Raw genomic sequence first — 21,639 nt, 5'->3', positions numbered from 1 at the left:
ACTTCAACTGGGCGAAGCAGAAAATAGGAGAAAATCGACCTCGGCTTCCAGAAAAAGAGAAGTGGTCCCCAAAGGGGAGAGGTCGGCTCGTGAAATGACCTCGCGAAATAAGGGTCACATCGTCAAGTCCCCTTCTAACGAATCCTTCGTACAAAAACCCATCGTACTTCCCACCGGTCCCATCCTCCCCACCCCACCCGAATCTTCCCCGGAAATAATACGACTCCAGCATGTCGAGCAGAACAAGTACCATCCGACCCATGTGGAACTCGACCTACCAGAACTTCACCATGTCCAGAACCCTGAAATCAGAAGGGACGTCGGGAGGAAAGAGAAACCTGCCTTCATCTTGTCCAATGATTATGATGACACAAATCGGGAAGACGAAGTGACGACAAGATTGGATACAGATAATCTCATCGTAGATAACCAGACGTCCTTAAAAAACGTCACGAAACCACCGAGAAACGTCGTCAACTTTGACCCCGTCGCTAAAACAAGGATAATCCCGGCCAGAAATGCAGTTCTGGTGACGTCGTCAGAAAGTGAGGACAATATTGGTGGTCTCACAACTAATGAGAGTGACGACGCCACTGCAACCACTGCGACGGAAGCTTATGATGTAGCAGAGCTCGCTAGAAACCTAAAATATCAGCAAGTCGGTCACGTCTCGATTAGACCAGACCCACGTCAACAACTGCAAGCTCGTCACCAAGTCTCGAGTGAGTTTGATATCCTTGCTCCAATCAATGTGAGAAAAATAGCGACACGTTTAGAAAAACGGGGACGATTTAGTGCCGGAATGTTGCAAGATTTGGCGTCCAACGGTAAAATTCCTCCCGGTGCCTTTACATATACACCGCAATTTCCTACAAGAGCAAGGATATGATTGATATTGTTTACGGTGTCAACCTTTAATTTATCTGGAAAACAGAGTTTTCTAAATGCTCATAGAAATATGTATGTACAGAATTATTAGTGCTCTGTAAATAATAATACTTAATAAGAAAGCACAATATGTGTGGTCTTCTAAAATCTAAAGTTGGGGTGTATTTACACCCTTGCAAGGGTGTAACCAAGGCCTTGGTTCATACAATGCAAATTCACAGTCTGATTTAACTAGATCAACTACACATGCGACTGGGTATGTGGAACTGCATATCTTAAGTTAACTATTCTTAACTGAAAATCTCATATTCTACTTAAAACAAAAAATATACCTACATAAATCGGCTTTATTCAATAAATATCTCAACTATTTCATATGAATGCCTTTCATAATTTCATAAAAAGAAGGGAAGCCGTGCTTCTACCGTTGATTCAAAAATTGGGTCATTTAAGTATGATAACTTTATTCTCGTCAGTTATAACTTAATACGTTTAAATAAAAAAAACTTTATTGTGTTGTACACATCCTTATCTGAATACATTTCATAACTTTTAAAGTTTCAATTTAGTTGAGTTTAGAATTTCTTTTAAAATGGTAAAAACAAGAAGAAATTCATATTAAGCACCACTGGTATCGTCATTTTAGGCTAAACAATGTGTAGATAAGCTATAGCAAGATTATGTCGGTTACTGATTTTTACACCACTACTCCTACATCTCCCAAAATATTTGATAGTCGGTTCAAATGGTCGTCGAGAGAGTGCATTTTCTGGCGACCAGGTTTGCTCCTGAAGAGGAGCTTAAGAGCGTTCATGTATTCCAATTCTTTAAACTGAGGGCCTTTCTCCAGGATTCCGTTGACAAGTTCCTAAAAGTTTGTCAAGTATCATACTTGATAAATAATTACTCAATTATATAAACATTTGTGTGAATAGTTACCTCTGGGGAAAGCGTGAATAACTCATAAAACTGCCTAGCATGATCCATCGACTGTTCAGGATGATTAGTTATGTCCGATAAGGTCTTTTGAATCGCAAATACATTTCTGCACATCTTTTTAACACCGTTGTCGTTAATTCTCTGGATATGTTCAGCACAGCCAATCAGGATGGTCGAAATTAGTTGGCCGATCCCTTCAAACACGTACTGCAAATAATCAGAGCCAACACGGTGGGAATTAGATTGAAATTCATTTGAATATTCTTTGTATTGTTTACTGCATGCATACCTTGCTCTTAATCGGTGGTAACGAAGCACTCAATATGTTTTGAATGTGAGCCAAATCCCGAATCAATTTGTTAACTGGAAATAAAAATACATAAATGAAAATATTTTCTGTACCGTAAGGGACAAAACAAAGTTCAAGTGGACTTGAAAATCTAAATACTAACTTTTAAACACTTACCTTCGGGATCCGAATTTTGTGTGTCCACTCCCGGCGAAAAGTCTCCATTTTGAGCCATCGGGACCAAAAAGTGGAAACAGTGGACGCGAACTTCCAAGTGTAACACGAGGAGGCAAACGTCTCCAAGATCGCTGAAGGATGTCACCATTTCATAAATATTTTCGATATGTTCTTTCATCCCAGAGTCAGAGTTGTTGGTGGGTAGGCGTTCAAAATTTTTGGCGACGGCTTCCACCTGATTGGCAAACCATTCCTGAAGAAAATAAATAAATTATAGATTTGAAGTTTAGTTGAAATTAATTCTATTTATTTTTCTTTGCGTACCAAACTCTCCTGCAAATGTGCTAATTGGTTCATTTGCTTTGTATCGGTGATAATTTCATGTCGTTGCACAGTCTTTCCATAAAACAGGCCTGTAAGTAGGTCAGACTCGCGAAGGTTTTGATTCCGCACATCCTCAGGACTTTCATCCATGCTCTGGTTGATCATTTTGCTACCTTCTTTCGCCTTAAGTAGCTTGAGCCAGTTTGGTAACGATTTAAGAAGACGCTGAGAAATAACAATTACAAAATAAAGGAATCGTGCATGTACACTGTAAGAAAATATGCTCATGATAACTTACTTGAATATCGGTATCCTTCACCCAAGACGAGGAAATTACTGCCTTATCGTCCACATCGGGCTGAACAATCCCTTGATATGCGGTCTGGCATGCTTCTGAATAGGAGGAAAGAATTGAATGTAACATTCTGGCAAGTTGATCACAGTGGGAAGGCAACTCGTTGGCGAGGCGAATAACTTCTTGAACATTTCGACCAATATGGACGACACTCTATTTAAGCAAATATATTTGTTAGTCCTTCTTACGAGGTTTACAAATATCTACAATATCGTATGGTTACCTGCAACAAGGGGCGAACTGCCTTAAGCGCTTTGGATTCGTCCAACGATATGCAATCCTTCCAGAAGTCAGGATTCTTCTTGGCTGATTCAACAGCGTCTGATATTTCTTTGTATATTTGTTGAACAAACACTTTGTTCACATTATTGCCCATGAATTTCCGTAATTCACATTTTTGTCTGCAGAAAAAAATATAAAAATTCAATTAGTACTCATCAATACACTTAAACATTATGCACAGCACTGGCAAATATACGCTTTAATTTTTTTGTCTTTTATTTTTGTGATTGGTTCTTTTAATTTGAATGAATTTCATTTATACCCATTAGTAGTCTGCTCAATTTCTGAACACAATTCTTGAACTACACTATAAATCGCAATCAAGTTTCTCGAGCTTGGTTTACAAACGAGGAATCGATGACGATCAACGGCACTTCGGTTCATATCGCTCTAAACAGGTGAATATAAAAATATTAGAAATTGTAACGAGACAAGTAGAATAATGACAGGTTTTTTTTGCTTTTGCTTACTCCTTCTTGCACAACATAATCATTAACGTTAAGTCCATGTAGTGAATACTTGAATTTGAACAAGGGTCTCTTTGCTCGTTGTGCTCTTCTTTTGACAAAATAACTATTGATGGAAAGGGTGGTGTCCATAAATTCCGAATTTCCGGATTCTTGTTTTGAGTCGCTTAATCCAAAGTAAATCTTGAGCGTGGATTGCAACTAAATAATGTAATTATTTAATATTTATGGATATCAATAAATGTTTTTTTATTACAATTAGTAATTAGTTTTGTTGAACTCACGACAGCTTGTACTTTAGTCCAGATATACTCTTCATTGTGAATTTTTACATTGGGCTTCTGCTTCCCCAAAGCCTGTTCCAAGTGGCGAAGAATTAAGGCGTGGGAGCGAACAATTGAGCGAAACTGGGTAAAAATGAGCTGGATCAATTTCTGGAAAATGGCAGTGTCGGCTTCACTGACGCCGCTAGCATCCCCGTACTCAATAATGTGTCGAGATGCAGAATTAACGACGGCCATTAAGTTTTCTTCGAGATTATGTCTCAAATCCTGTACATTAAATAAAATTAATACACTATATGTACAATTAGTAACTTAGTACACTTATGTGAAGTACAAACTTGTCGAACCTTCACAAATCGTGGCACTTCCTCCAAGCGGACCATACAATCAACAACGGTGGTGATGAAGCTATCATGTTCTTGCGAGTCAGCATTTTTTGCAAAATTTGTAGGATTTGCATTTTGACCGAAATCCATGAATATTTTTCTAGCCTTTACTTGAGTCATTTTCCCAGAACTTAGCCGATCAGATCCCCCACGGCTAAAGTGGGCCCCAGAACCTTGACGCCGCTCGAACGGTTCTTTGTTAAAATTGTGGTAAATTTCGCGATACAATTCTTCTTTGAGGGTCTCATAAATTTTCTAATAAAATCAACAAGAAATATTTAATAAATAGATATTTACGTCAAATTGATTTATCTACGTACATCGCGTTTAAGCTTCAGTTCGTCCCTCAGATCATGAAGTCCTTCTATCTGGTCGAGACTGGGAGTCCAGCTTTGTAAACATTCCATCAGCACTTCAACAGCAGGAATGTACTGTTTCCGGTTTAAGAGCTTTGAAAAATTATCACCTCCTTCTCTTAATTTCTCACTGCAAATGAAATTCGTATTTATAAATATTTGGTATCCAATTTTAAAACAATAAATTACTAACTCACATTTGTGCAAAAATTTGTAAGGCATGTTTATGTTCAATCCCTTCCAACCAGAGCCGCTGTAATTCCTCACGTCGACACTGCAACAACATTTTGCACTGTTGAAGACTTCCCTTGACCGATTTTATCCGCTCCTTGGCACTTCCGACTTCGCCACAAACGTGCGAAAATAGCTGCATTAATTACAAACATAATTATAATTAATACATTCATACTTAACTTATTATCAACTTTAACCACGAATTATCTTCACCTGCATCACCGAACTGAGCGAGGGTTGTCTCGTCGCCAAGAGGCCGTCAAGCTGGGCGTCACTCTTTTTAAAGTCCTTTTCCAGCTTGGTTTTCTCTCTATCCCGGTGGTCCGTCGATGCAGCGGAAGATAACGTTTTGATAACCCGCATCAATATTCCCGTCTCTTTAGTGCCCCCACCACCCCCACCCACTTTATTTCCTCGGGGAGGTTTTAATGGTCGGGGAGTTACTCCTCCTCCAGCACCGAAATCGGACTCCATCGTTTTCAGTAGTAGTTTAAAAGATATGGAAAAACTTTTTGTTTCTAATTAATTATTAATTAAGACACTTCTTTGTATTAACATAGTTAATTGAGTTAATTAGTTTAATTGTGAATATTGTGATTCACACTTTATAAATCTGTTAGTCTGTTATCTGTTACACCAACAAAAAATCTTCTACCTTTATAAATATGATTTCTGTTTAGATTTCTGTTACCGCCGGCTTGCTGGCACAACTGATATTTGGATGTGCAAAAATCCACCCTCGCCAAAATAACAACAATGCTCCATTGTATTCGCGTGTACCTGTAACAGCTAACAATAAACAAGAATAATGTGATACCAACTTGTAAAATGTGTCGCCTTAAAGGCGAGTATTTTAGAAGAAATGCATATTTTTGAGGTGATAATTTGCAATTTTTCTTCCCAATTTCCTACCTCTGAAATGTTTTGTTGAACAATTTGAGATTTTATTTTGATGCAAATTTTTTTTCGAAATTGTAGCGAATAATAATTTTCATATGCTTTAATACAGTTGCTAAATACATGACGCATATTTACATAAGATTTTTTTACAAAGTTTTGTAAATTTTTAGTATGCAAGTGCATATTTAAGTACCTCAGTCACTTCAGTGATGAATCCATTAAATCATTTCAATTCATACATACATACTTTACGATGACGAATTCTTTGTTGTCTTTCTTACGTAAGAAGAAGCATTTAATATTTCTGCATTGTAATAGGCGTTATGTATGTGATACGTTTTTTAAGCGGATTTTTGTGACAAACATTGCTAATTTGCTATGATCAAACTATTGCTACCACTACTAGCAAAAAGCCGCATGTGCATATACGTAATGGTCGTATATGCATGTATGTAATGCCTGCTGAAATTGTGTAAGGAACAGGTTTCTAATAGCTTCGAATTTTGGTATTGCACCTACAATTCAGTCGCATTTTGCACATTTTACGATTCACTTTACCTTGCATGTTAGTTAGCAGAGACGACGAGATGAGATGTTGTTGTACAATAAAATTGCTCAACGTATCGTTATATCATCGTCGTCATCTTATCGTACGATATCCCTCCTCGACTATGTAGGTATGTCCTCCCCACCTAGAACTTGTACCCTCAAACACACATAAAATACGCAAGCATATAATGATCTGCATCTATCTGCATTGTTTAAAGATGCAAAAATGTGTTTATAAAAAAAAGATGGAAAAATGACTCAAGCCTGAATGTCATGAGTCTTGCGTAAGGGTTAACCTTTCATTTTTGGTGGTACTTACATTAACATTGCGTGCCTGTAGTTTAAGAAAAAATCTACAAGCCCTTCACGAAAAATACGCAAGGAATGACTCCATTCACTTTTTTTCTACATGCTTTGTCAGTCATGGTATCCAATTCTATGCAAAAATTGAAAGATTATCATGAAATAAGTCTCATTCGTTTTACGACTTACTTAGTCGACCAGCAGGTTGTGGAGGCAGGGTGAGGGTCACCAACTCTATGAGTGACGGCGGAGACGACGACTTATCGTCAACTTATCTTAAATCATCTTAATCAGAACAAAGGAGACCAAAGGAGCAGCAGCAGAAACGTATTTTTGTGACCTGACACGCCACGACACAAAGAAAGATTGCATAATCAGCTCAGTGTGGTTTGGGAGAGTGGGTTAAAAGTTATTGGTTAAAGTTTTTTTAGGTCAGTCCCATTTTTTGGGGGATTTTTCGGGGATTTGTGAATTAGTGAAGTGATATTTCGGTTCTTTTATTCGTCACATTGGAGTGATGGCTAGAATGGATGCGAAACTTGTGGGAACGACGGAAGAAGAATTGAAGAAGGCGTTGGATTGTCAAAAGGAAGTTTGGGACCTACTTAAAAAAGGTTGCGAAATGAATAAATTTTGCTAAAAAATTTATACTGTAAATTTTGCAATAATAAATTAATTCCTTTTGTTAGACGGGAAACTAAATATTCCAAAAGACGACATATTTTTGTTGCGATTTGTCCGAGCTAAAAAGTACAATTCGGAAGTAGTGGTCCAAAGTGTGAGTAGAATTTACTTGGTGATTTTAATTTAGGTACTTCCGTATCGAATCCTTTAATAATTTTGAGATTAATTGGTATCACAGTTAAAAAAATATTACGATGCGAGACGGAAATTTGCAAAGCAATTCGAAAACTTTTATCCATCACGATATCGCCACGTGTTGGAATCTGGAATTATTGGACTGCTCAAAAATAGGGATGACTTACAACGCAAGACTTTTGTCTTTAGAGTTTGTATGTTTTTAAAAATAATAAATTAATAATTTCACAATATAAATTAATTAAAGTAAGCATTTTAACAAAAATGTTTTCAATTTTTTAGCAAAATGGGACCCGGACGTGATATCTTTTGAAGATATTACAATCGCTTGCGTCCTAGTGGCCGAACAAATGAGCTGGTGTCCAGTTAATCAGTGCCACGGCGCCGTTATACTTATTGATGAGAATGGATTAGGTCTTGCGCATGCGAGACAATGTAATTATTTAATTATTTAACGATAATTAAGTGACATATTAATTACCACTTATTCCAACATGATTGCATATATGCATTACAAAAATATGTAATTAAACGTAATTTTCTTTTCATGCAGGCACACTTCCAGCCATGCACAAGTTAATTGTATTTATGCAGGTTAGATAATAATTTGACAAGTTATCAGCCTTGTAAGCAATTAAATTTATAACCAAAAAATATCAAAATTTTTTCCCAGGATAATTTCCCCGGTCGATATAAAGCCCTCCATCTCGTTAATCAACCATACGTTCTGGACCTTTTCTGTAATTTGGTGAAGCGTTTCATTGCTAAAAGACTTCAATCGAGAGTGAGTGAGATATTGAAGATGTTCGTTTATTTGCCATTTTAAATTGGAAAATTAATAATTAATAATTTCAGGTCAAACTACACCGGGACGCCGAATCTTTAACGGAACTTGTATCGCCTGACATTCTTCCGAAAAGTTTGGGTGGAAATCTCGAGGAGGATGACGCATTTGATGACGAGCTTGTCCCAGCCATGCTTAGGATGGAAAATTATTATAAAGGTTTGAACATTATTTAAATTTGAAAATTTTATTTTATTCATATGATTTATTTTTCTCTTATCTGAAATTTTTAGAGCTGGCAAAGTATGGATTTGTCTAAAAAAAAAATGTGATGACTAACGAAATACAAAAAATAAGAATTTACAAGGAATATATCCGCCCATTTTACTTACAAGTTAAATTTTACACTATACGTAAACTATAACTTTCCTAGTATTACAGTGATAACGGAGTCCCGATTGCCAAAAACAAACAGAAACACATTACTTAATCTTTCTACCCTTATTATTAACTATTAAACTATCTAAATATGAATCTAAATGTATGGTTAAGTGAAGTCTGCTAATGATATACGTAATAATGCGACATTTGATGTACATATGTGCATATGCAGGAAACCTGTCTTGATTGATGAGATAGATGGCCTGACTCATTTTGTACTTGATGCTGAATTTCAATTTTATATGGAAAAACTGTTGCAATTTAATTTAACTTTCTTGGAAATAAATCTGATCAAATTGTCCATCTTAAGCAAGAAATTTGATAAACAAGAGGAAACTACTTGGAAGTTTGGAGCATAATTAAAATCTTATCCGGTCAGCAGACTTTATTCTGATAAATAAAACTTACGTACGTGTTTTATTACTTGGTAAAAAGCTGCAAAGTGCAAATGTCAAATTATTACGAGACACAATCGGAGGGTCGGAGTTTGCAAGCAGGAGTGGCATATGTTGCACTTCTCAGAGAACTACAGAAAATTCAGAGATGTAACGATATCATTAACCTTACATTATGTAAGTTACATAATTTCGCAATTAGCTTAACTTCAATTAAATGACTTATGAGTACCGTTCATGAAATCCGTCAAAACATTTCAGCATTAAACAACGAATGCAAGTTATTTTGGGTTATATGTTTTTGCACTTCATCTTCATGTTGTTATTGAATACCCTACTTTTCTTGAATAAGAGATTACCAACTTCTATGAAAAAATGCTTAACCTGAGGGATAAATTGAAGCTGAAAGGACAAATTTCAATCAGTACACGTTCCCACATTTAAATCAAAAGATTACGAAACATCTTTCAAAGTGGACGACATGGAAATTTTGTGGCTGGACGGAAACGACGCCTCAATTGGTGCCAAGGCCTGCGAAGAAATTTCCAAACGGGGAATTGTTCTCGTAAGAAATATAAAGTCAGAACAAAGTCTGACAGAAATTTCTAAACACTTTGGACAAGTATTCAATCCACGACATGGGTCACCAAACGGTGTGGCAAACATTCATCCGGATCACACCCTCGAAGGAAAAGGTTACACCAGGACGGCTTTATTGCTGCATACTGACCGCAGTGGGATGGACAATCCACCAAGATTTTTAATTACGACGGTGAAAAAACAAAGCGAATCTGGTAAATTTTTAGTTTTTATCGTTTAAGTATGTTTTTAACTCAAGAATTTGCAATTTTATGCAAGAATTTGAAAGGGTTATTTTTATGACGAGACATTTCTGCGGTTTTCGGAGATAATACTTGATTTTATTTGAAAATTGCTAGCTTTCAATGACTTACTGCTGTCTTCATCGGGCAAATATAAAAAAAATTGGAAAATTAAGGGTTATTTTTAATCCGCCAGACTTTTAATTGAAATCACATTGCGAAAAATATTGAAATCGCATAACTTGAATTTGCAGTTGCGTAATTCAGTACAAAAAATTTACATTGCAGACTCTATTAAAACATGAGTTATGATGAAAAGCCTTGTCTGAAGGATTCAGTTATAGGGATGGTTCAAAAAAATACAAAAAGCACTGGAAATTCAAGTTATGAAATTTCAATATATTTCAATTAAAAGTTTGGCCCATTACATTCGCATATCTGCAGGTGGCCACAGCACGTTCGTCAACGGGAAACATCTTCAAGCTCAAATTCTTTCCGAAGATCCAAAACTTTTTCAATTGTTGCGAGATTCTAGAATGACCCAGTTCCAACAAGAAGATCGAAGCTTCAAATGTCTTCCAATGTTTTATGGGGAGAGTAAAATCCGATGCCGATTTGACGATGGGATATACTTCAACCATTCCTTGGCTGAAAAACTGCCCCATTTGATGCGTCATTTGGCCAAACTTCAAGTTCGGGTGGCATTTAAAGAGGGGGAAGGCTATATTTTGGATAACCATTGGTGGCTCCATGGACGCGACGGTTTCAACGGGGACAGAGAAGTCCTACGACTTCTGATCAATCCCGTGATTATTGATGCTTTACAAAAAGAAGAAGGGAAAAATACCTCAAAATTGATCCTCCCCGATATTGACACGACCCTCCTAGATTTCCCTCCTAGATTTCCTACTTCATGCTAAATTACAAATTTATATGAAAAAATTGTTTAAACAGTTCCAATTTAATTTAACTTTAAACTTCTTGGAAATAAATCTGATCAAATTGTCCATCTTAAGCAAGAAATTTGATAAACAAGAGGAAACTACTTGGAAGTTTGGAGCATAATTAAAATCTTATCCGGTCAGCAGACTTTATTCTGATAAATAAAACTTACGTACGTGTTTTATTACTTGGTAAAAAGCTGCAAAGTGCAAATGTCAAATTATTATCAGACACAATTAAAGAGTTTGCGAGCTGGATGGAGTGGGATTTACGCATAAAACTTCTCAGAAACCAGACAATTCAGAGAAGATGCAACGCGATACCGTTAATCTTAATTTCGCAGTTAGCTTAACATCAATTAAATGTATGCATGACTTATGTATGAGTACAGTTCATGAAATCCATCAAAACATTTCAGCATTAAACAACGAATGCAATTTTGGGTAACATGTTGTTGCATTTCATGTTATTGGGTGTCATATGTTGTTGTTTTTAAATGTCATGCCTTCCTTGAATGAGAGATTATCAATTTCTGTGAAAAAATGCTTAACTTGAGGTATAAATTGAAGCTGTAAGGACAAGTTTTAATCAGTACGAGACACACGTTTCAACATACAATTTTAAAAAATGGTCAATCCAAGCACTACATCTTTCGAACAGGACAACATGGAAATTTTGTGGCTGGACGGAAATGACGCCTTAATTGGTGTCAAGGCCTGCGAAGAAATTACCAAACGGGGAATTGTTTTCGTAAGAAATATAAAGTCGGAACAAAGTCTGACTGAAATTTCTAAACACTTTGGACACGTATTTAATCCGCGACATGGGTCAGAAAACGGGGTCGCAAACATTCATCCGGACCACACCCTGGAAGGGAAAGGCTACACCAGGACGGCATTATTGCTGCATACTGACCGCAGTGGGATGGACAACCCACCAAGATTTTTAATGACGACGGTCAAAAAACAAAGCAAATCTGGTAAATTTTTAGTTTTTATGGTATACATGTTTTTTGCTCAAGAATTTTGCAATTTATAGAAGAATTTTTAATTTTATACCGGAGTTTGAAATTTTATACCAGAATTTGCAATTTTATGAAAGAATTTGCAATTTTATGCAAGAATTTTCAATTTTATACAAGAATTTGCAATTTTATAAAAGGATTTGCAATTTTGCACGAACATTTGAAATTTTTATCTACAGGTGGTCACAGCACGTTCGTCAACGGGAGACATCTTCAAACCCAAATTCTTTCCGAAGATTCAAAACTTTTTAAATTGTTACAATCTTCTAAAATGACCCAATTCCAACAAGAAGATCGAAGCTTTAAACCTCTTCCAATGTTTTATGGGGAGAATAAAATCCGATGTCGATTTGACGATGGGATATACTTCAACCATCTTTTGGCTGAAAAACTGCCCCAATTGATGCATCATTTGGCCAGACTTCAACTTCGGGAGGCATTTAAAGAGGGGGAAGGCTACATTTTGGATAACCATTGGTGGCTCCATGGACGCGACGGTTTCAACGGGGACAGAGAAATCCTGCGCCTTCTTATTAACCCCTCCACGAATCCCGTGATTATTGATAAGGAAGGGAAAAGCACCCCAAAATTGATCCTATTCGATATTGACGGGACCCTCCTAGATTCGCAGGCGGTTAGCGTTGGAGCATTTTTTAAATGCATGACACACGTCCTAAGGAAAGAAATCACCTTGAAAAGTTCGTCCCAGGTCAACCTGCATGGCCAAACGGATTTAAATCTTGTCTCAGAAATTATCAAGCTTCACGTGAACAAAAACCTGGAAAATTCTGAGGAATTGGTGTTCGAGTTAAGTCAACAATTCTTTAAACTACATCCGGCCTATTTGGAAAATGAAATTTTAGAAAATCCTATCAAAATTCAACCTTGTCCTGGAATTCTAGAACTAGTAAAAAAGATACAAGATTTAAAGCACTATTGGGAAACAAATGATATTCATTTTGGGTTGCTCACTGGAAATTCTCAAGTCAATGCGTTATCCAAAATTAAAGCGGCCGGAATTTCACAGCCAACTCTGATTTTTGACATGGATAAGTCCGCGTTTGGGGACACTTACAAGAAAAGGAATGATATGCTTCCAGGGATTCTTGGGAGAAATTCTTCCAATGTTAAATTCTCACCAGAAAATACGCTAATTGTTGGGGACACCCCGTTGGATGTGGAGTGCTGAATGGCGAAAAGGTTCTGGCGGTGGCGACAGGATCGTACGATTTTAAAAGTTTGATGGATCTACAGCCTCATTACACACTTTCTGACTTGTCCGATGTGGATAAAGTTATTCAGATTTTTAAGGATTTTTAATAGATTTCGTGATAAATGGCTAGTTTTATGACAAGAATAAAATTTTTCATATGTTGCAATTCCGTAGTTTGTATCACAATTCCTTATCGAATATTATGTAATAAATATGTAGTTAACATAAAAATTAACGTCGTAGTCATACATAAGTAAAAGTCATTCTGCAAGTACTTACAATTAGTTTTCAATTATTTACAATGTCTAAATTTTAATTATAAGTCTTTAGTAATTCTGATATCAAACTAGCAGCCTTATCAGCACCACTCCCCTCTTGTCGAATCTGGGAAGAAATGAGCTTCATCTGATCCATCATTTCATCCCCCGTGACTTCCCCCAAGGCAGCAAATAATTCATTCTTCGTGCATTTGTAAGGGTCCAGACGAATGCCGAGCCCTTCCTCATGAACCCGTTGAGCATTGTCGTACTCATCGCCAAAAAACGGCATGAGAATCATGGGTCGACCAAAGTAGAAGCATTCGTTCACCGTTGCATTTCCACCGTGGCAAATCATGGCGTCAATTTTCGCAAGGACTTTCACCTGCGGTAGGATGCTTTCACCGGACATGTTACTTCCCAAGAGTGGCTTCAAAGTATCGTGATGCGGTCCTATAATCAGTTTTAGAATAATTAAATTTGATAAATAAACAACAGTTTTCAAGCAAAAATACCAACTTTCAGTGGCCGCGGAAGCCGTGGTGACATTAGCATTGTAGGATAGGGGAGGGAGGGGTTTATATAACATGGGGAGATGATGGGGACATCGAATAACCGGGGAGACATTGCCCCCTGTCCCCACGCTTCCGCGGCCACTGTTTCTGGCCAGACCTAAATTTATGTACCTGTGCACACTATAAAATATGCAGGATATTCTGCCAGCATTTTGATAAGATTTGTCATCAGTTCTAAATCTGCAGACCCGAATGTTCCCAATGATAAGCAAATGACTTTCCAATTTTTTGACTTGCTCAACCATCCTTCCGGAAATTTATAACCTTCATCTTCATGATCATCGTCTTGTACAACAGCATTAATCCGTTCCCATTTTGCTGGCATGGGACGAATCCCCGTATAATCGATGGATTGTGGATACATGTACAAATTTAAGTGTGGCGAGTCCATGATAAAATCGTTCAGGGGAAGTTCTTGTGGGGGATAAATTTCTTTGAAAAACGTTGAAAACTTTGCCACCAATGGGGAAAATGTTTCCGTTTGTTTTTGCGTAAATTCATCCCATGCTTGAAGATCAGGATTTTTGATTGAATATCCACTATTTTGTGGGGGAAGATTTGTCTGATTGATTTCCATCGGGCTCGCGGATCTTAACCGGACCCAAGGAATGCACTTATCGACACAATATTTCACCAGGGAAGGGCTCAGGATGTAATTGTCAATTACAATTAGTTTAATTGTTGATAATGTTTCAAGGATTTGCTTAATTTGTGAATCACTTTGAATCACTTCGTCTACCATGTGCTTGTACGCGTTGTAACCAAAAGTCGTAATTTTTTGGAGTGAACTTTGACCCATTACTTCCTGTCCGGATTGTTTCACTAAATCCGTCCAATTTTGAGATGGAATAGGTTGCGAATTATTTTCAGCCGTGGATGTGGCGTAAGTTTCATGGCGAAAATTGTATTGAACTAATTTTCCAGCCCAAGTTTCGTTCGTTATAAAAATTATTTTGCAGTTGTGTCTACTTTGTAATACTTTAGCTATTTGTAGGCAAGAATTAATGTGACCCCACGCACTGAGAGGGGCAAATAAAATTGTTGTAGGTTCCATTTCGTAATTTACTTATTGTAAAAAAAATTAAGAACTTTTGGGAATGCTGGTAAAGTTACAACATTTGTGTGCATGTTTTTCTGTCAGATTTGGCTTGACGGGTAAAATTTACATGTAACCAATAAGAAATCGGATCCATTTAATATGAAATATCCCACAAGTATATATAAGTCTATGAAAATATCTCTTGCATTCAGTCAGAGTGGATAAGTGTAATTTTACAGAAAAATGATAACCTACACTTTTTAAAACAAGTGTATAAACATGTAGTGTATTAATTCACGATTATTGATTACCAATAAATGACAATGCAATTTAGCATAGTAAGTAAGACATATGCACATTCTATAATTCTGAGTATTATGCATGCATATCAGAAGCAGGCGATACAGTATTCTCTTACTGCATTTTATAAATACTTTTTGAGCATTACTAAATAGCGACATGAACTAAATTCAGTAATGAAAGGAAGGAGGTCAAATTGATAGCATTTGTCTCGGTCTATCCAAAGGAATATATTTTTTGACCTGCGATGACCCAGTGGCAAACAGGACAAAGGCAAAAATGTCAAGTTTTATCGTTTGATATCAAACGAACGATGCATATCAATAACGAAATATCTCTCTTATTTCACATGACTGACCTTGACCACTGCATATATTTTCAGCACTGCACTTCCGTTAGCTAGTTCATTGTACGCACATATCTCTTTGTCGCCAGTGGCGTGAACAAAGGCATCACATGCAATCATCACAATTAATGCTTTCCACTAATATTATTAACCCTTTGTTAGTTATACTTTTGGTAAATAAAATAGTATCACGTACACACGATATGGTAAATAAATATATGGTGTCCATCCAGAGGCCGCGGAAGCTGTGGGGACATTGCCATTGTAGGATGGGGGAGGGAGGGGTTTACATAACATAGGAAGATGATGGGAACATCGAACCACCGTGGGGACATTGTCCCTCTGTCCACACCCTTCCGCGGCCACTGTGTCCATCAACAAATATCAATTCAACGTCCGATTATGGACGAGACTGTCACTCACTGATTAGATTCCTCTTTTTAAGCACGTGAAACTGCAGCTTAACGATACTTTTAATTGAGCTTAATTGGATAATGGATTGGAGAGTATGTTTTTCGCAACTCATGATCCCGAGCGTTCTGAATCATGCACTTACTACACTATTTAACGTGGCATTAACTAAACTAAACTCTATTAACTAACTAAACTCGTCTCATTCATGATTAGATATATACACATATGATAAATATGATAAAACACGTAGTATATATAAGAAGGCAAAGGTTATGGAGGAGGATGAATCCAGTAAATAAATTGGATATCAAGGTCTCCGAATGATACAGTTTTGTTTTGGACCTCGAACAAATTAAATCTCCTTTCTGGATTATTATTATATAAATACATAACATATTTTTGCGAATTTTAACTCAAATTTTGCGAATTATAACTCATAATAAGCATCATGTTTGACCAAACCTGGTTTTATGCTTTGGTCGCTGGAGTAATTTTTTATTTCGTATTTTTCTACAAATCTAGAACGAACCGGTTGTTGGCTAAATTTCCGACGCCGGCGGAAGGTCACGTCCCGCTTTTGGGGATTATGCCATTTTTTCTAAGAACTCCTAGGAATGGTGAGCAGATGAAAGAAATATGCAAATATGTAGTGCAAAAATTATTTGCCAGTAAAAAGTTCAATTAATTATTTGCAGAGCTTTTGGGTTATATGAGCTCCTGGGGAGATTTTTATGGTTCTGTCGTCAGACTATGGTCACCTTTCGGGACGGCGTTGATGGTTTCGGAAGCTAAAGCTGCAGAGGTGACAAAAATTCAGACGAATTTAATAAATTAAAAGCTTTATGTATATTTAAGTTATTTTTTGCATGGGGGAAAATGATTACTTCTAGTTGTACGTAGATTAGGGTGAAAATAATGTCAAATGTCCTAAATTTGGGTATAAATTCGGCTGACGTCGTCCAATTTTCTTGGGATAACCAAGCTTATAAATTGGTTTATATGTAGGTAGCAAATGTGAAGTTAAGAGATGATTTTTGGGCAATAATTACTGTGTTTATAAATAGTTTTGGAATATTAAGACATAATTTAGAAGTCAAATCCTCCGTTTCTGGCCAGTAAAGTTATGTTTTTATAAAAGATTTTTTTATAGTACAACTTTTAAATTAAAAATTTTAATAGATGTCAATTGCCATGAAGTGCCGCTTTATTACAAAATTATGTAAATATTTTTAACCGACAGAAATTGTTCAACTCGCAAACAAACATTACAAAAGGAAATGATTACGACTGGGTTCGTCCCTGGCTGGGTGATGGACTTCTCATGAGCACAGGTACTACAATCTGGTCTATTTATTACCCAATTAATTGCTTAATTAAGCAAATTGAATTAATACACTCAGGTGAAAAATGGGGACACCGAAGGAAAATGCTTACTCCAGCTTTCCATTTTAAAATCTTGGAAGATTTTATGCAAGTTTTCAACGCAGAGTCGCAAAAGATGGTTAAAATTTTGAAGAAAGAGTGTCAATCTGGGAATACATTTGATATCCATCATTTCGTTACGAGATGTGCGTTGGACATTATTTGCGGTGAGTTAGAACACTTTTTTATGACAATTAAAAAAATTATTATTAAAAAAAAAATTATTTTCAAAATCTACAAAAAAAAACAGAAACTGCAATGGGTACGTCCATAAATGCGCAAGACGTTCATGACAGTGATTACATTAAAGCGATCAACGAGTAAGAATATAAACTCAACAATTTTTTATTTTTTTGAATTCATCACTTATGCAAATTAATTCTTCAAAGATTTGGACGGCTCGCGCAGGATCGATCTTTCCGGCCCTGGCTACATTTCGAAATTCTTTGGAAACTTTCCTCCTTGTACAAAAAACAGAAAGCAATTTTAAAAACACTTCACGGTTTCACCAATAAAGTGATTGCGGAAAGAAAGGCAGCATTTTTAAGTGAGAAGAAAGCCAAGCCGTCCGAGAAAAGTGTGGACGATTCGGAAAATGTTTACTTTAAAAGTGAGAATTTCTTCAAATCAAATCAAATCTGAAAATTTTGGGGATAAATTTTGAAATCAATGATTTCAGCTAAAAGACGGTTAGCATTTCTCGACCTCTTGCTCGAAGTTCAGGCTGAGAAGGGAGAACAAGAATTAAGCGATGTCGACATTCGAGAAGAAACAGACACCTTCATGTTTGAGGTATTACTAATTAATTACTTAATCATTACTTAATCACCGATTAATAATTAATCAGTACTTAGAAAAGTGAGTAATCAATGATTATTTATAATAATTAAGTAAAGGTAATTAATTTTCGGTCAATATCAAATCCAACACGTATTTTAGTATACATAAATAATTACCAATTAAAGTCAACACTTTAACATAAATATATTAAATTATAGGGACATGACACCACCTCGTCGAATGTGAGCTTTACCCTGTACGCGTTGGGGTGCTATCCGCAAATTCAAGTAAAAGTTTTATCAAATAACTTGCTGATTTTTTGCACAAAAATATTTATAAATATTTACATAGGCAAAAGTGCATGATGAACTCGACTCAATTTTCGGCGATGACAAAAATCGTCCCGTAACGTCGGAAGATTTGACGAGAATGAAATATTTGGAAATCGTAATTAAGGAATCGCTCCGTATTTACCCGTCAGTTCCCTTTATTCAGCGTACCTTATCGACAGATATTCCGCTCGGTAAGGCAAGAAAACTGTCAAAATTTTGACTTAATTGTCGTAATTAATTACTTATTTTTTGACTTATTTTTTGACAGATGACGGCAGAATAATGCCGAAAGGTTTGACGGTGGGAATTTTCATTTACAAAATCCACAGAGACGCGATGGCATTTACTGACCCCGAAGAATTTAGGCCGGAGCGTTTCCTAGCCGGATCGCATGATGCGTTCGCATTCGTCCCGTTTTCTGCCGGACCTCGAAATTGCATTGGTCAAAAATTCGCCATGATGGAGGAGAAAGTTATGATTTCAACGATTCTTCGAAGCTATAACGTCAAAGCGATGACACCGCCGAAAGAGTTGAAATTATTATCGGAAATGGTTTGTTTTAAGAAATTTAAGAGAAAATTAATCATAAAAGATGTTACATTCACTAAATAATCAAGTTTGACTGTATTTAGATACTCCGATCAGAAAATGGACTTCCGGTGCAATTAACGGCAAGATAAATAAAACAATATCAAGTTATTATTAAGGAGATGTTGAAAAAGTTAAAAAGACTAAAATAAATTCCGGTGATTTTAGAATATGTTTACAATTTGATTAAAGTTTTCATACATCATCATGAGTACTTTAATTATTTCAAAACCATGTAATAAGTAATTAATGCTTACCTCCAATCTGCATCCTAAATGCTCAATATCTGAATAACACTATTCATTTTAATAGGAAATAGAAAATTAATTCCTTAATTCTATCTAAATGTACCTTTCTACAAAACCTTACTACCATTCTACTTCTGAACCTAAAGGTAAGCGTATCTTTCTTCAATCATTAAACCAAAATATTCCAATTTTCCAAAACCGGCGTAATACAATCAAAAAAAATTCTAAAGTATCTATTTGCATAAAAAATTACTACAAATCCTGAACTGACCATTGAACGATTGCTATTCCACAAAATTAATTTCATGAAATTCTTAAATCCAAATACCGAAAATATTTATTTAAAATTCGAAAAACTACACTCCATAATCCAAAGTGTGTCTCTTGACTTTTGACTTGGAGCCAAAATTGATAAGAATTCCCATCCATCCATAGATAATTTCATTTCTTTTTGTTTTCGTCCCTGCCCCCATCACCCCATAATTATCATCACCCATTAGTCTCCTCTAGTTTATTGGTACTTTATTTTCCTCCATTTCTATAAGTTTCACTACTCACCCGACTGCGACTAAACTGCGTCTCTTGGTCGTCGTAATAATAAGAATTTAACATGTATGGGAAACCAGCAGAGACACAAAATAATAATAAGTAAGAGACCATTCTTCTTGCTGTTCTTCACTCTAATTGAGTTAGCCCAAAACCATAATTACCGTAATGAGACGTTACGTTTTACGTACAACTTTAATGGGGCGAGTCGTCGTCTCAGAAGAAGTGGTCAAAGGTCAAACGTGACTCTGTGTACGACGCGAAAAAATACAAGCACAACTTTTTAATCACAATTTCCCCATGAATCTCTTTCTTTCTCAGTAAGTAATCCACCTGCGAAATCGAATTATGCAGAACAAAATTGAGGAAATATTACGTGCTAAAAGGACCAGGATCCGATAATTTTGAGATGATGCAACTTGAGAATGCATGCATTATTCACCTTTTTAGAGTGTCATATATACACAGAAATTGAGGAATAACCGTTTTTTTGTCGGGGTAAATTGGATGGATGGTCGAGTCGTTGGTTCTTTTTTGATGGCACTGCAAAGTAATTGGAACCTGGAAGGGTTCCGTGTACATATTCGTCTCATTTTCATCCATCCACACAGTCGTCATCAATAACAATTGGTTCAAATTAGGATTAGATGACTCTTCATTGTGGAGGATTAGTGAGTGAGTTTATTTGGTTTGAGGGGATCCAGAGAGGTACACATGTAGTTAGTGGGACATTGTATTTTGAAAATTGCTCTCAATTATTGTCCATGTTTTGACAGAGAGAGGAAAAGTCAAGAGCGACATGGACATTTTACGAGTTCAGTCAAGGAAAGGATGATCCCGACCTGATGGGTACTTGGGTAATGAATAGTCACAAAATGCCGATACTGGCTGGCGGGTAGGGACCCTTTGCCTGCAACAATTTGTCCTCCCCATATCATCATAATTAACTTTAATTCTTCTCATCCGGTGCGTCGGTAGGTTCGGCTTAGAAAAAAACGGTGAATGAAATGAGATGAAAGTCTGACGCTGCTTTATTAGAAGTGAGTTGGTAAAAAAGTATAATAACGAAATTTCTACGAATCGATGACAGTTACCGGATTCAAAATTTTACTCAAAATTTGTCTTTTACACAAATTCGATTAACTCATAGATCACCCAATTTTATAACATTTCCAGCTAATATTTCTTATCCAGAAACCGATTCCAGTCATTCGAGTATTCAAAATTTTACTCAAAATTTGTCCTGTATACAAATTCGAGTAACTCGTAACGCACCCAATTTTATAAGTCAAAATTTCACTCAAAATTTTTCTTTTACACAAATTCGAATAACTCGTAACCTAATTTTACAACCAGCTCCAGCCAACATTTCCATACTATCCAAAATCAGCCTACTTCTCCACTTGGAGCTTCTGGAGATGAAAAATGTAACGAAACCATGTCATGTTTCTCTCATAAAAAATGCATAAATGTAATGTTACGAGTGCATCTCTCTCTCTCTCGCTTGGAGTAAATTAGCGGAGAATGACTCCGTGAAAATGGATCTTCATCATCATCATCTCATTTGAAATCCGAACTGGAACATCATCCAGGGTCCAAAAGAGCCATTGTTTTCCCAAC

At 36.4% G+C, this 21,639-nt stretch overlaps 6 protein-coding genes across 6 annotated transcripts; 4 read left to right on the top strand and 2 right to left on the bottom strand.

Annotated features, from left to right (window-relative positions):
• Positions 1–1,327: 1,327 nt before the first annotated feature.
• On the bottom strand, positions 1,328–5,795 carry LOC110843172 (exocyst complex component 4). Its single transcript, XM_022089121.2, has 14 exons — positions 5,195–5,795; positions 4,945–5,114; positions 4,712–4,877; positions 4,353–4,646; positions 4,006–4,272; positions 3,725–3,922; positions 3,517–3,644; positions 3,196–3,373; positions 2,916–3,125; positions 2,618–2,842; positions 2,294–2,546; positions 2,117–2,190; positions 1,828–2,034; positions 1,328–1,756 (listed from the first exon to the last, which is right to left on the bottom strand). Exons 1-14 carry the CDS (start codon positions 5,453–5,455, stop codon positions 1,586–1,588), a joined length of 2,802 nt encoding a protein of 933 aa, XP_021944813.1. The 5' UTR covers positions 5,456–5,795; the 3' UTR covers positions 1,328–1,585.
• Positions 5,796–6,846: 1,051 nt separating this feature from the next.
• LOC110844113 (retinaldehyde-binding protein 1) lies at positions 6,847–9,094 on the top strand. The gene is made up of 8 exons (XM_022090236.2): positions 6,847–7,347; positions 7,423–7,511; positions 7,596–7,746; positions 7,835–7,987; positions 8,106–8,146; positions 8,226–8,336; positions 8,408–8,555; positions 8,630–9,094. The coding sequence occupies exons 1-8, from the start codon at positions 7,251–7,253 to the stop codon at positions 8,653–8,655; spliced, it is 816 nt and encodes a 271-aa protein (XP_021945928.1). The 5' UTR covers positions 6,847–7,250; the 3' UTR covers positions 8,656–9,094.
• A 223-nt stretch (positions 9,095–9,317) lies between these two features.
• Positions 9,318–11,131, top strand: LOC110844276 (probable gamma-butyrobetaine dioxygenase). The gene is made up of 2 exons (XM_022090445.2): positions 9,318–9,966; positions 10,438–11,131. The coding sequence occupies exons 1-2, from the start codon at positions 9,654–9,656 to the stop codon at positions 10,911–10,913; spliced, it is 789 nt and encodes a 262-aa protein (XP_021946137.1). The 5' UTR covers positions 9,318–9,653; the 3' UTR covers positions 10,914–11,131.
• A 380-nt stretch (positions 11,132–11,511) lies between these two features.
• LOC110843886 lies at positions 11,512–13,338 on the top strand. The gene is made up of 2 exons (XM_022089943.2): positions 11,512–11,914; positions 12,139–13,338. The coding sequence occupies exons 1-2, from the start codon at positions 11,563–11,565 to the stop codon at positions 13,146–13,148; spliced, it is 1,362 nt and encodes a 453-aa protein (XP_021945635.1). The 5' UTR covers positions 11,512–11,562; the 3' UTR covers positions 13,149–13,338.
• LOC110843887 (oleandomycin glycosyltransferase) lies at positions 13,231–15,188 on the bottom strand. The gene is made up of 2 exons (XM_022089945.2): positions 14,116–15,188; positions 13,231–13,882 (listed from the first exon to the last, which is right to left on the bottom strand). Exons 1-2 carry the CDS (start codon positions 15,056–15,058, stop codon positions 13,485–13,487), a joined length of 1,341 nt encoding a protein of 446 aa, XP_021945637.1. The 5' UTR covers positions 15,059–15,188; the 3' UTR covers positions 13,231–13,484.
• A 1,232-nt stretch (positions 15,189–16,420) lies between these two features.
• LOC110842728 (cytochrome P450 4c3) lies at positions 16,421–19,399 on the top strand. The gene is made up of 11 exons (XM_022088525.2): positions 16,421–16,720; positions 16,799–16,905; positions 17,344–17,434; positions 17,504–17,692; positions 17,776–17,845; positions 17,915–18,135; positions 18,205–18,317; positions 18,524–18,592; positions 18,657–18,828; positions 18,906–19,189; positions 19,270–19,399. The coding sequence occupies exons 1-11, from the start codon at positions 16,552–16,554 to the stop codon at positions 19,315–19,317; spliced, it is 1,533 nt and encodes a 510-aa protein (XP_021944217.1). The 5' UTR covers positions 16,421–16,551; the 3' UTR covers positions 19,318–19,399.
• Positions 19,400–21,639: the final 2,240 nt, after the last annotated feature.

This window comes from Folsomia candida, unplaced genomic scaffold (genome assembly GCF_002217175.1).
Source record: "Folsomia candida strain VU population unplaced genomic scaffold, ASM221717v1 Fcan01_Sc002, whole genome shotgun sequence".
NCBI lineage: Eukaryota > Metazoa > Arthropoda > Collembola > Entomobryomorpha > Isotomidae > Folsomia > Folsomia candida.
This window is presented reverse-complemented; position numbering and strand designations above follow the sequence as displayed.

Excerpts from the sequence above, each read along its gene's own strand:
- LOC110843172 (XM_022089121.2), bottom strand. The coding sequence starts at position 5,455 with ATGGAGTCCGATTTCGGTGCTGGAGGAGGAGTAACTCCCCGACCATTA. Across the intron at positions 3,374-3,516 it reads ATTGAGCAGACTACTAATGG|ACAAAAATGTGAATTACGGA; the intron begins GTATAAATGAAA and ends TTTTTTCTGCAG. Across the intron at positions 2,035-2,116 it reads TACCACCGATTAAGAGCAAG|TACGTGTTTGAAGGGATCGG; the intron begins GTATGCATGCAG and ends GATTATTTGCAG.
- LOC110844113 (XM_022090236.2), top strand. The coding sequence starts at position 7,251 with ATGGCTAGAATGGATGCGAAACTTGTGGGAACGACGGAAGAAGAATTG. Across the intron at positions 7,348-7,422 it reads TTGGGACCTACTTAAAAAAG|ACGGGAAACTAAATATTCCA; the intron begins GTTGCGAAATGA and ends TCCTTTTGTTAG. Across the intron at positions 8,147-8,225 it reads AGTTAATTGTATTTATGCAG|GATAATTTCCCCGGTCGATA; the intron begins GTTAGATAATAA and ends ATTTTTTCCCAG.
- LOC110844276 (XM_022090445.2), top strand. The coding sequence starts at position 9,654 with ATGGAAATTTTGTGGCTGGACGGAAACGACGCCTCAATTGGTGCCAAG. Across the intron at positions 9,967-10,437 it reads GAAAAAACAAAGCGAATCTG|GTGGCCACAGCACGTTCGTC; the intron begins GTAAATTTTTAG and ends GCATATCTGCAG.
- LOC110843886 (XM_022089943.2), top strand. The coding sequence starts at position 11,563 with ATGGTCAATCCAAGCACTACATCTTTCGAACAGGACAACATGGAAATT. Across the intron at positions 11,915-12,138 it reads CAAAAAACAAAGCAAATCTG|GTGGTCACAGCACGTTCGTC; the intron begins GTAAATTTTTAG and ends TTTTATCTACAG.
- LOC110843887 (XM_022089945.2), bottom strand. The coding sequence starts at position 15,058 with ATGGAACCTACAACAATTTTATTTGCCCCTCTCAGTGCGTGGGGTCAC. Across the intron at positions 13,883-14,115 it reads ATATTTTATAGTGTGCACAG|GACCGCATCACGATACTTTG; the intron begins GTACATAAATTT and ends AACTGATTATAG.
- LOC110842728 (XM_022088525.2), top strand. The coding sequence starts at position 16,552 with ATGTTTGACCAAACCTGGTTTTATGCTTTGGTCGCTGGAGTAATTTTT. Across the intron at positions 17,693-17,775 it reads TGCGTTGGACATTATTTGCG|AAACTGCAATGGGTACGTCC; the intron begins GTGAGTTAGAAC and ends AAAAAAAAACAG. Across the intron at positions 18,136-18,204 it reads GGAAAATGTTTACTTTAAAA|CTAAAAGACGGTTAGCATTT; the intron begins GTGAGAATTTCT and ends CAATGATTTCAG.